At 42.1% G+C, this 13513-nt stretch overlaps 2 protein-coding genes across 2 annotated transcripts; one reads left to right on the forward strand and one right to left on the reverse strand.

Annotated features, from left to right (window-relative positions):
* Nucleotides 1-4672: 4672 nt before the first annotated feature.
* Nucleotides 4673-8876, forward strand: pcolcea (procollagen C-endopeptidase enhancer a). Its single transcript, XM_088280332.1, has 9 exons — nt 4673-4838; nt 5851-5959; nt 6039-6297; nt 6686-6810; nt 6879-7015; nt 7100-7458; nt 7536-7613; nt 8314-8484; nt 8569-8876. Exons 1-9 carry the CDS (start codon nt 4750-4752, stop codon nt 8697-8699), a joined length of 1458 nt encoding a protein of 485 aa, XP_088136458.1. The 5' UTR covers nt 4673-4749; the 3' UTR covers nt 8700-8876.
* Nucleotides 8877-9308: 432 nt separating this feature from the next.
* On the reverse strand, nt 9309-12654 carry tmem88a (transmembrane protein 88 a). Its single transcript, XM_088279816.1, has 3 exons — nt 12183-12654; nt 11030-11347; nt 9309-9808 (listed from the first exon to the last, which is right to left on the reverse strand). Exons 2-3 carry the CDS (start codon nt 11330-11332, stop codon nt 9521-9523), a joined length of 591 nt encoding a protein of 196 aa, XP_088135942.1. The 5' UTR covers nt 11333-11347; nt 12183-12654; the 3' UTR covers nt 9309-9520.
* Between the last annotated feature and the right edge of the window lie 859 nt (nt 12655-13513).

The following is a 13513-nucleotide window of genomic DNA, read 5'->3' on the forward strand; positions in this document are numbered from 1 at the left end:
TGCTGAAGGGGGCGGGGCACGCAGGGGGGGGGGGTGCTTCTCTTTGTTCATCGCAGTTGTCAGTCACGGCACCCTTTCGTGAACGGTTGTAAAACTCATGCATGTGGTCTGGGATGATGCAAACGGCCCCTTTGGCGACTTGATGAGTAACAGAGCAATAGTTGCACTCGCTGTCATTTTTAGGTCCAGATTCATAGCAAACGAGCTTTAGCATTAGCGTTCAGTCTCAGTCATAACCCGCAATAGTTCAAATTTAGTGTATTAATTAAGTGTACTTAGGAGCCTTGGGGTTTTTATGTTGGCAACCAGCTCGCTTGATGGACCGCCTTTCCTCGTTACTGATTCGGAATCGTGCTGTGTGTGAGCGTGTGCAGGTGCATTAATGTGGTGTGTGTTAGAATAGCTCTACCCCAGGAATATCCCCAGTTTATCCCGACAGATTAGGCCGTTTAAATCTCTTGAGTGAAGGCACGTTTTGTTTCCTTGCCCACTGTAGTACACAAGGATAGCGAGGGGGGGGGTGGGGCACACGACAAGTGAAAAGATGACCAAAGACCTCACGTCTGGAATCTCGTGGCTGCCAGGATGGCCGAGTGGTCTAAGGCGCCGCGTTCAGGACCCAGTCTCCCCAGGAGGCCTGGGTGCGAATCTCGAATTTCCCCATTGTGGGACTAATAAAGGCATTATTATTACGTCTGGGCTTGTGCAGACGATTGCTATCAAAAACAAATGGAGAGGAGCAGGTTCAGTCCAAACCATCGAATACTTTGATTACGGGACCTTTTAGAATATGTCAGTGAGGCGAGTGAGTGTGCCATCATTCTACTTTATGCAAGTTCAACCAAAATGTTCGGGACCGCATGCATCAATTCTCCCAACACCTCGTGTGTTCAAGTCCAAACAAAACGATTGCATCTGTAAGCAGATTTTAGACGCAGGATCCTTGAACTCATAATAATAGCACAGCCTCGTTTTTTTTGTTCCCCATTTCTGCAGACTTTCATAGTACAAAACATTTAAGTAGCTCTAACGATTGGACGCAAATCCAAATTAGGTGTTGTCGTATGAACGTGTTTTGAGGGTAAAGGGGGGACTTTTTGTTTTTCAGAGTCTACGGGGACAAAAAAAAAGTGAATTAGCAAAGTATAAATGTGTCTCGTTTAGCCATCCTGCTGAGGTGACATGACACTTCTGATTGGGGTAGGACACGTGTTATTCCATCAAATCCAGCTGTCGTCCTGTGATTACGCAACCAATTTGATCACAATGGAGAAAATGAAGCGAGTGCTGTCTCTTCACGTTGCTTTACCGTATTGTGCGAAAAGGCGCGCACCTATATTTGAACAGTGTGGCACTTTCTGTTCGTTGTTGTCATTCTTTTGGGGAGCGCATTTGTTCTAAATGAGAATATTGCCCGTTGTCGTCCTTGTGAAATGTTCAGCTGTCTCAAATTTCAGCTGCACTCAGCCCATTTGTGGGGGATCCGGAAGTCTTTGCAACAAAGTGTTTTTTTTTTCTTGCTTTTATTTCTTTGTGAGCTTGTAATCAGCATATTAATCAACTTTGAATGAGCTATTGTTAAAAAATACAAATGTCACTCCAAATGGGTTGAGTGTAGTTTTAGGAGGGAACCTATTGAGTTTCTGAATGGTCACTTGACGACTTACAATTTTCCACAAAATATACAGAAATAGATGTTTTGGTTTCTATGCCCACTTTTTTATTATTATTGTGCATTGATTTAAGAAGAAAACAAAACTCCCGATGTATCAGAATTTTGTGTCAGCACCGATTGGTAGAGGTAAAGACGGCTCAAGTCAACAGGGAGGAGAAGGATTTTTACCTTCAATTGTCCAGAAAGTTTAAGACTAATTCTGTTGTTTACATCAGATTGCTGTTTGTATCCACACGATGCTGTATTTTTTTTTTGAATATATTTATTTTGGAGGAAAGATTTTAATTTCTCTTTGGGACTGGGGTTTTTGGCATACTGGTCTGCATTGCCCCTGTTTGTCTGGTCTTACTGGAGGGACCCGACTGGAGGATCATGGGCAATGTGCTCAGTCATATATTTTTTTGTTTAGCTTTTATTTATTGATAGATATGTTGTGCTGTCATTTAATATGGGATTAGACACTGAACAAGGTTGGCTCGATGTAAAGGAGAGGAAACTGAATGGAAAACTAAATTGTATAAAGTAATTGTAGTGTAAATCTATCAATGTCTTAATATATTGATGAACATCATAAAATATATGTATATTGGAAAACAAGTGTCTTGTGGCCAATGGTGCTTTCTTTGTGTGTGTGTGTGTGTGTGTGCAAAATACATTGTTGTTGCAAGTGCACGCCCATATGACTTTGATCCAGTCAGTGTGTTACACAAGTGACAAAAATTATAAACTGAAATTATCCAAGTGAAGTGGCTGTAAAGCAATTTATGAAAACTAGTAAACAACACCGATAATCGGTCTCTTCACATCCTGTGTGTGGTGTGCGTCACGTGACCTACGACACACGATCCTCAAGTGGAAACACACTGGTAAGCGAAACCTATGCACTGCCAGGTTGCGGTTACGCAGTTTAACCACCAGATGTCAGTAAAGTAACAATCTCACGGCTACGTCACAGTTCGCTCCGGTTTCCAAAATCTTGCTAGACGCGGAAGTTTAATTCCGCTTCGCATTCCACTTGAAAAGATCACAATTGCGCTATCTCGCCTATAGGTGGCGATGTTTTCCACAATTTTGCATTAGAAGCTGGATTTCTTACGTGGTTACGGTTAAAAAAAAAACAATCAAAATGGCCTGAGCTTTCTCCCCTGTGACACCTCACACTCCTCCAGATTTCAAATGAGACGAAAATGAAGATTAGAAGATTACGAAGCAAAAACTGGAATACATTAAGTGTGCTTCATTTGCATTTTCAACGTCAATTGCATTCATTTTGGATCAAGTCATGTATTTCGATGGGTTGCCATATAGACAAAAGAAAATGGTGTTGAGTTTCTCTACACTTTGCCTCCTGTCAATTGAGACCCGTAGTCATATATCTGCGTTTGAAATAAAATCAAACCAACAGATAGAAAAACAATTGACTTTCTTTACTATTCCTATCACTAAATTTACTAAAGGATGAGATTCAGCTTTTTTCTTTGAAAGCGGCGCAAAAAATAAACGATATATTTTGTGTTATTATGTCAGTTGTGTTGCTCTAACGGTGACATCAGAAGATTTGCGCCTCGCTTCCTGGCACACGGTCGGCAAAAAGCTTGTTTTTTTTTCTTCAGATTCTAGTTAGACGTGCTTGATTTTTCTCCAGCTGTTTCTTGGAAGTCAGAGTTTGGCAGAGTTTGTTTGTTATCAGTTTTCCTAACATTCTAAACTGTCAACTCAAAGTTGTCAACATTTTCATGTTTTCCCTGGAGCCCGATTGAAAACATTAGGTTCTGTTAGAATGTCGTGAGCACGTTTCTACAAACTTTCATATGCTACATGAGTTAAAGACCATGTTTTGCGGTTTGCTTGTTTTTTTTGTTTTGTTTTGTTTTTGGTTTTTATTCCTTCATAGCAGAGTGAATTGGAGTGGAACCAAACTGACAGAGAACAGATGGGATTCTCAGACAATTAGTTCATCACTTCATTTTCCTGCTGTGAAAGGTGAAAAAAAAACGCAGAATAAACAAATAGAGGGCCAACATTTGCAAATGCATCACAAGCAACTTTTCGAATGTCGCTGAGTCACATCTTTCTTCTTCCAGTTGTTTTTCCTCAGATTTTTTTTTCAATCCTCCCCTCTCAGCCCCACTGCGATTCCCCGCAACTCTTGACAAACTGAAAGCATGCCAATCTGGAGTTATTGCAGAACTCTTTCCTTGCCTTGACCCTCCACCATACTCATTCTCTTTATCAGGACTTCACTTTTGAAGAAAAACAGCACGGCAGTGACCAGTACGTAGCGAAACATCAAATCAGAATAAAACAAAAAAAAATTGTGATTTTTAAGTAATATGCAACATGTAAACGGAACTGAACTGAACTTTTTATTGGTTGTTCCAAACTCTGATCAAGCAGTTGCAGGTCATCAGTGCATGAAAGCAATTTTTTTTTTTTTTTTTTACAGCATTTATTGGAACAGCTTACCCGCTGCAGGCCTCAGCGGTGTCGAGAGGGTTGACTCATCCAAGAAAACTCCTCCACTGCGGTGTCAGTGTTGTTTTGGGAGGATTGCAGGGGGTTATGTGCGTGTGTGTGTGTGTGTGTGTGTATGTTATGACAGACACCCTCCGGCTCACACTCTGTGTGGAGTCAAAGGACATCCTGAGCTTTGGAGGGCGATACGATTTAAGAATACTTCATTTGTTTTATGATAATATGAAATAGAGATCCCACAGGAGCACGGCCCCCTACCGAGCCCCCCATCCCTTGTTCTATCCGAACCTGTGTTCTTATGGGGAAAACATCTGGCTCTAATTCAAGCCTTCTACTCCCTTCCTCCCTCGGCTTATCACCCCCCCTGGGCTCTTTCTCCCAATCTTTCGATCCTTTTAGCATCACTTTTTTACTCTTTATCCTTTCTCGAAGTATCAAACCCCTTCTCCGCCCCCCCCCCCGCCCCCCTGCGGTCCTCAAGTGGCTCCACCCACCCACCTCCTCCTCCTCCTCTTCCTCCTCCTTCAACCCTGCTCCTGAACCTCTTGCCTCACGCTGCAAACTGCCCTCTCTTCAAATAGTATCGCAGTGAGTGCATCATGGTGTCCGCCGGCCATATGTGGGGCATCTCCTTGCTCCTGTCGCTGACTTTGGGATGGACGCAGGCGCAGCAGACCAATTACACCAGGTGAGGTCACGCGGCTCGGTGAAGGTGTGTGTGAATTTGTAATGGAAGGCAAGAAGATGAATTAACGGTTATAAACAATGTTGACGCTCCAAATTTGAGTCTTGGTCTGAATTTTTTTCCATCTCTTCATTTGAAAGCTTTCCAGTTGGTTTGTTTGAATGGGCGCAGAGTTGTTTTCTTTTTTTTTTTCTTTTTTTTTTTTTTTAGCGTCTACAATGGCCGAGCCACCAGATGTTAATGTTTTCGCTGCTACCCGTGGGGTCGAAGCCGAGCGGCTTGGCTCCAGCTCTGGACATTTTGGCTGTAATCACAAAGTGTATGACTTTTTTTTTTTTTGAGGGAGGGGGGGGGGTTCTGCTGTCTTGCTTCATACCGTTCTTTTTGCTGGAAATGACACATGATGTGTAAAAAAAAAAAAAAAAACGTTTTGTGTGAGGGAATGCAACCTTGTGAACCAGAATCCTGGTCGCATTTAACAAAAGCGAGTGTGTAAAAAGTTTCATGTAAAAACTTACATCACTTTCTTGTGTATTTTTCTTTATCTATCTTTAATGACCTTGCCGCAATAAAGCCATTAACCTCAAAGTAACTTCAAATCAGAAACCGACCCTTGCTGACTCTGCTACTACAAATTTGTACATGTGTACACAAGAACTGCTCCTTTGTGTGTAATTATCTCAGACACCCACAGCGCTCTTTAAAATGTTTACGACACCATAACGACGCGGTTGAAAGAGTCAACTGAAGAATATTAGTTTAATTTATTTCTTTCTAGTTACAATACTTGGAATGCATTCAAATTCCAACCTTGGCTGACAAAGACGAATCAATTTTCTTTCCAAAAATTCCAAACTTCAGCTTTTGGCAAAAGCGATTCACAGTTTGCGACTCCCAATGGGAGTTTCCGTAAATATTGTAAAACTTGCGGGCCGAGATTGTGCATTCATGCAATTCTTGTTACTTTGCCAACGCTTGTTTATACTGGACTGTCTCCTCACGACGTTTATCACAGGCCCGTGTTCCACTGTGGAGGATCACTTGTTGCAGATTCGGGATTTGTCGGCAGTGAGGGCTTCCCGAGTCATTACAAACCAAACAGCAAATGCGCATGGGTCATCACAGTGAGTCGCGCTGCAACAAGCCCAAAACGCCGCACGAACGCCATCCTGTTCATCTTTGAATCTCTTCTCTGCTCGCCAGGTCCCGGAAGGGAAAGTGGTCATCCTCACCTTCCGCATTTTCGACCTGGAGGCCGACTCGCAATGTCGATATGACTACCTGGATGTTTATAACGGCAAATCCAACACGGTGCAAAAACTGGGTCGTTTCTGTGGAACCTTCCGGCCCGGCGCTCTTATTTCCACCACCAATACGATGATGTTGGAGATGGTGACAGATGAAGAGACCCACGGTCGAGGGTTTGTGGCCTACTTCAGTGGTGCCACGCCATATGCTGAGGGTAGGTCCTCAGTTTTTTTTTTTTTTACATCCTCAGAACAGATGAACAATATAAATTCATCAGTGAAATAATGGGGGAGGAGTCTTGCCACAGCAGCCACAATTTCCCACAAGTGCTCAACAGATTTCAGATGTTTGCAAAATACACCCTTGGATGTTTTTATTTGTGCGCCTTCATCTTGACTCCCTAACGCATAGGTGTCAAACTCTGGCCCGCGGGCAAAATTTGGCCCACAGTGTAATTATATTATATTATATTATATTATTTGAATGTGATTTAGATTACAGGTGGGAAATATTTTTTTCCTAAATGCATCAAAACGGAGCATTGCAATGTGCTGTTATCTTAGTTTTAAAAAAATCCTCTTGTTTTTTGTGGATTGTTTTAGATCAGCAGTTCTGCGGGGGAAAGACAACAAAATCTCAGGGCGAGATCATGACGCCAAACTGGCCCAATAAGAAGTATCCGCCAGGAACTAGCTGCTCTTGGCTCATTACTGTGGAGCCTGATAAGGTTTGCGACATAACCTGCACAAATCCCTTTCAAATGTTGGTGCTTAATTATTTCTGTTTGCTTGACAGGTAATCCAGGTTAAATTTGGTAAATTTGTCTTGGAGGCGGATACCTACTGCCGCTTCGACTACGTGGCCTTCTTTAATGGCGGAGAGAAAGATGACTCACGCCTGATAGGAAAATTTTGTGGAGATCAAGCACCACAGTAAGAATAACAAAACGGATTCAAATTTTTTCTTATTTTACTGAACCAGCCCCAAATTCTCGGTCATGCTCTTTTTCTATGCAGGCCTATCACAACCAGCGGCAACGTGCTCCTGGTCCAGTTTGTATCCGACCTCAGCGTGACATCTGATGGCTTTCTGGCTACTTACACAAGCATCCCCCGTGGTGCTGACACAGCTGTAGTGCACAGTGCCGGTGCTGATACGAGGTCCAATCCAGCGAGGCCTGCTGTCAAACCCGCCGCACGTGTAATCCCAACTATTGCTGCGCCGCCGGCTGTCGCCACAACCAAATATGTGCCCCCTCCTCCACCGGAACCAACGAAGCAACCCAAACGTGTCAAGCCCACCAATGGACGTGGGGCCGGTACCACGGGTCAGGCCGGGAGAGTGGTTGACTCGAGACCAAATGGAGGACGACCTGGTGAGTGAAGCGCCGTCTTGTGCTATTTTGGCATACGGTACTGTTTTTTTTTTTTAAATGTATTTTTTTTTTTGTAGTCGCTCAGAATCCACTATGTGCCAAAGTGTGTAAAAGAGACGGAACAATCAAGCCTATGTTCTGTGCCAGTGAATTTGGTAAGTCAACCTATTAAACCAAACATCTTGTACTAAAGGGCCAGATTTGATTTTTAAATCAGACAAATGGTTCAGATCATTGGTAAATTATCTGAAAATAAATAAATAAATAAATAAAAAATGTGTATATAAAATATTTTGTATTTTTTTTAAATATTCAAAATATTTAAATCATTGATTATAATTCCTGAGCCATTTTAAAAAAATGTTAAATGTACTGTTTTAAATTAATTATTTTTATGATTCCGAATCAGACCCTCATTTTCTCTAACAAATAAGGTTTTCATAAAATGAATAATAATAATAAATAAATAGATAAATAAATAAATAATTCTATTGATATTAATATTAATAATGATGATATATAATGCAGCAATATATTTAGTAATATTTAGGATTAAAGGATTTGTTTCAACAACCGGTGGAATTATTTTCTTTAAACGCCATAAATTACAAAGCATTGTAAAATTATTGCTCGAGCTTTTATAAGTAAGACTTAAAAACAAAAAATGAAAATATCATACAGTATTGAAAGGCAGTTGTGGAATAAAAACTGGTGTGCTATAAAACCTGAGGAATGTCTGTATATCCAATAAAAGCTCTAATGGTTTTCGAACCCATTTGTGCGTCGCTTTCATGCTTGGTGGAGGTAAAAACCAATTAAATCCTGCCTTCTCACCACACTCACTTTTTTTTGTAGTGATAACCGGGAAGGTGACGTCTCTGGCCCCCGGGCCCCGGGGCACCCTCCTCATTGGGGTATCCGTCATTAAGACTTACAAGGCAGGGCGGCTAACGATCACGCAAGTCGGAGAGGCCATGTCGGTTCGTTTGGTGTCACAATGCAGAAAGTGCCCGTTGCTTCGCAGAGGTACACACACATATGCACATCCAATGTTTCACACACCATCAAAATCCTCAATTGAACTTGGTCCTTCTTGTTATTCCACCACAGGCGCCAACTACATCATCATGGGTCAAGTGGATGAGGATGGCCGTGGCACCCTGCAACCCGGCGCATTCACAGCACCATACAAAGCGCCACATCACAAATTATTGACAAACATCAACAACCAGCCTTGTTAACTCAACACATCTGTCCACAACACGATGACTCTCCAAGTCCTTGTCTAATGCGAACTACAGAACTACATTTGATAATATCTCATTCGAATGCAAGAGTCATTTTTATAACCCCATTGAAGAAACTCAAATCCTTAAACATTGTCTGTAATTTATGTGAATAAAGGATTTTTACATCTCTTTTGTCACTCCTTGTGTCAGTCATTCTGTCTCAACTCATTTTTTTTTTCAATCGTGCCCTCATAGGACGATACAAAGTTTTCGGGGGCCATCTAGTGGCCGTGGGGTGTAAGAACACCCAGATTGAGCGTCTGTTGTGTAGTTCCTTTTACTACTTAGGCTTTTTACTTTTTCCAACCTCCAATCCAATTAGGATATTTATAGATTTTTTTTGCTAAATTGCTCCAAGAATAATTTGTGATGACTACATTGTAAATTGTGTCAACACACTGAACTTATTTTGAGTGAAGTGAGGTTTACAAATTGGCATGTAATTAAGTTGGACAAGAATGAGAAGAAAGTACCGGTAGTCATATTTGACACAGCTTTTTTCCCTCGAACAACAAACAGTACATTGAATTTACTTTTTGTTCTCAGGCCAAAGTCTTGACATCAGAATAAGGTTTTATTGGAAAAAATATCTTATAAAATACAGGAATAGTATGCAAAACTGTTACCTTAACATCCATTTGCAATGACAGACTGCGGTGGATTGATTTTTACAACGGATTAAAAAATGACCATCCGCTTCATTAAGCAAGGATAGCCTCTATTAAAAAAATTTTAAAAAAAATCTGTCTTCTAACGTCAGAGGTCACCACTCTTTACACCCAAACGCTGCCCTTCCCCTCTCTCTCCGAGGTTTCCGGCATGCCACAGCAGCCGGCCACTCCGGCCTCCCTGCTGCGAGCGGCAGGGAGGTTCTTGTACACGGCCCTGCTGTAGGGAATGAAGCACAGGCCCAGTTGGAGGTGGCGAGCCAGGCGGCAGAAGGCCGCCAGCGCCAGGACCAGCAGAGGTGTGAGCAGCAGAAAGCCGACGACCAGCAGCGCGACACAGCCCGGATCATCCAACAGGTCTGAGCAGTACACTGAGGTACCGTGGGGCTGCACCTGAACGAGTCACATGCACAAGCACAGCTTAAGATTCCATTTTTTCATTTTTGTAGGACACTCATTTTTAAATGGCAACCCTTGTCCATCGTCATTTACAAACAAAGAAATCACATGATTCTATCGCCTTGTATTGATGCATCGGCTGATTAAACTTCAAGCCCAAGAAAGAGCAACACATCAGAAATACTCTCACTGGACACTTCATTAGGTAGACGTGTATCACCGAATATAGTGAACGCCTGCATATTCATAGTTTGGCATTCGCAAATCCCCTTTTTTTAATTTTTTTTTACGTATTTGCTGTTTTTGTTCTTTGGCTCAAAGCAATAAATGTATTACTTTGGAGTCATTTTGAGGCATCCTGGTGCTAAGGAACTATGTTGAAAGGAATTTAGGAGCTTTATTTAGGCAGAATTCTGTGTTCTTCTGCCATCTTGTGGCATATTTGCGCTGAGGAACTATGTTGACATGAAATGTGGAGTTTCATTGTGACAAAAGCAGTGATTTGCTGCCATCCTATGATTTCCATAGGCAATTCCAAACATATTTGGGCATTTATATTATTATTATTAGTATATTATGATTAACTGCTGAATGTTTTTGATTAAATATTTTCATAAATAAATAAATAAATAAATAAATAAATAAATAATGAAATTGATATTTTTTATTTATTTAATCTATAATTAATTTAATTTATATATTTATTTAAATTCTTTATTATATTTGCACTGGGAAGCTCTTCAAACTCATTGTACACTGAGTACAATGGCAATGAAGGGCATTTGGATTCTGATTCTGACAATTCTCTATACAGTTCTCATACTGACTAAATGTAATTTAGTCTGCTGCACAAAGTCATCAACGCTATGAGTCACAGCTGCAAAAGATTAAAACCTAATCTCCAGGAAGTCCCAGGAAAACTTATAAAAACAGTATCAAGTCACTGAGAAAAAATATCCCGCACATCACTATAACCGTTCAACTTGCAGGTGGCTGGTGAGGCGTAGAAAAATGATTCGTAAGCAGTGTGCCATATAAATAATGTAACTTTGTTCATCTAGCTATGCCGGCGACGTATACAGACAGGAAAAACAATTCAATCTATGCTGCTTGTGACTTTTGTTGTGGTTTTGTGAGATTTAAAAAAAATTTTCTCATGTGCCTTGGCTCCAAAAAAGGTTGAGCATCACCACTTAATGAGCGCATTAGACTGACCGTGGAGTGGCACAGGAAGCCGAATATAATCATGACGAGCGCTGGGGTGAGGATGGTGCCAAACACGATGCCGGCCAACAGGCCGTTTATCGCTGCGATGACCAGATTCTGAGCCGTGACCAGGACGGAGCAGGCCCAGCAGTCCAGAGAGCCCCTCAACTCCAGTGGGGGGTCGGGGGCGTCGCTCCCGCCCGTGGAGTACGGTGGGGGCACCACCACCCCGGCCCCTCTCGAGGGGGAGCTGGGTTCGGAGTGGGGAGGCTCCGATGTCTTCTCCAATGTGCCGTTTCGTGACAGACTCATGTTTCTGGTGGGGAACTGCAGCAGAGAAAAGAAGAGATGCTGAATTTTGTGAGGGGGGTGCACAAAAGATTGAATATTTACAATGAGGGGCCTCTGGGTCTGCAACGAGCAGGCTGAAAGCGTGGGCCTCTTATTCGCCGCAGGGCCACAAAATGGTCAGTTGGATAAATTGTATAAAAATAACCTTAGTGTCCTGCAAGTACATTGGAAGAAAATGTACCAAAAATATTGCATCCATTTTACATAACTATAAAAAATAAGGGCTTTTTACCATATATATTATTTCGATTCCATTTTTCAATTCCCCTTGCAATCAATTTAAAGTTTTTTTTTCCATATTTTTTTCGACTTTGTGCAGTGGTAGCAACGATGTGGAAAAGCACGGCGGCAAAGTATAGTTTGAAGTGCAAGGAAATGGGCTCTGGCGACCCCACCTCCACACTTCAGGATAACCAAGAACAATGAGTCCGAGCAGCTGCCGAAAAATTCCTCTAATCACTAATCAGTCAGAACAATGTTATTGCGTTGATGACTGTTTTTTTTTCCTTTTTTGTTTTATGTTCGTTTTGTTTTGTTGCAACAGCTTGTATTTCCATTTCTCGTTTAACAATCACTGGCAAAAACATTAGCATGTGTGTGCCGACGTGAACAGTTGGGATGCACGAGGAACAGCTTCTTTATTATTATATTTTCATTTTAGAAACACAATTAGGAATGTATTTTCATTTTAAAGACTTGATACCATTTGGAAATACTTTCCGTAAAATAAAAATATTACATATAACATATAATTTTGTTCTCGTCCAAGTTTTCGTTTAAAAGTGTGATCTTCTACTTCAATTCTACTCACTGTGGGGTTTAACCCGATGACGTGTGTGTCCTCCTGCACTTTGATGCCACACAAATCGAAGGGACTCCTAAAGTTCTCGAGGTGCTAAATCACGGATGAAGAGAATTCCAAGAATTTCCTCCTGATGAACGTCTTCTGTGGAATTCCAGTTCCAGTGGTCGTTGGTATCCGTGGAGCGATCCCCCCCCGCCAAAAAAAGTTCTTTTTGTTACTGCGGTAAAGCGGCCACTTTATCTTCTCTGAAGTCGTCTTTCCCTCGGCCCCTCTCAGAGAAAAGGAACCGTGTCGACTTGAGGAGAAATCTGCTTTCCCACTGACTTCAACGCTTCCTTCCCTGGCATTCTGTTTCCTCCGTGGGACTCCGGCTAAGATATGATTGAGTGTGCGTACGCGCGCGCGCGCGTGTGCGTGTGCGTGTGCGTGCGTATCCTGAGCACATGAAGCCGACTGGGCTGGTGTCTGGGCAGTGGAGGCTTTCTGTGATAACACCAGAGCCCAGATGTGAATCCAGGGGGAGGGAGAAGTGTTTATTTGGAGAGATTAGAGGAGTCAGGGTATGCTGCCCCACGCTCATCGTTTGACACGTCTTTCACCTTTTTTTGTGTGATGAATCGCAGCGGAATGATTTTTTTTCTTTTATAATGCTTTGGAGCTGAAACGGAGCATTTTGGAAGGTGTGAGCTAAAGCATCCACATTCCCACAGAAGCCTGAGGTGTAAAACAAAAGGGCATGAAGAGCTGGTTTGTTTCCCAGCAGCAGGAATGGCAAAGCGTTGACCGTTGACCCCCCCCCCCTTTGATGAAAAACAGATCTGCGGGTAAGGAAATGAGCTTGGGGGTAGAGCTCGACTAATTTACTGGAGAAAAAAGGCCACTATATGCCTGATAAGAAGCCATTGGGGGTTCAGTTCAAAGACGGGAATCAGTATTATGATAGCGAGTCTAATTTTCAGGCGTTATCGTTGTTGACAGGGCTGATGCACTGTACATACTGTGCCATGTTTACTTTGGGGAGAAGATGGGCCTTTTAACAGTTTGAAAAAGTGTACATAGACACCTTGAGGCAATGTTGGTCTTCAAATAAAAAAAATAAATTAAAAAAAATACAATGTGGACACTATGGATGCTTTTGAAATGAACAATGACTGAGTTGTGTGCGTGTGCGTGTGCGTGGGTATGTGTCAGTGCCCCTGTCTCGGATTTGCTAGGGAAGGCTTGTTAGAGGAAAACCATTTTTCCTGTCCTTGGAACCAGGATATCCCTTGCTGCATCCGCAGTCAGTCCAGATGTGCAACCTAAGCCATTTTGTTTGCCTCAAGCCCCAGGATGGA

This window comes from Idiotropiscis lumnitzeri, chromosome 17, assembly GCF_059441095.1.
Source record: "Idiotropiscis lumnitzeri isolate Australia: NSW breed Sydney's pygmy pipehorse chromosome 17, RoL_Ilum_1.0, whole genome shotgun sequence".
Taxonomy (NCBI): Eukaryota; Metazoa; Chordata; class Actinopteri; order Syngnathiformes; family Syngnathidae; genus Idiotropiscis; species Idiotropiscis lumnitzeri.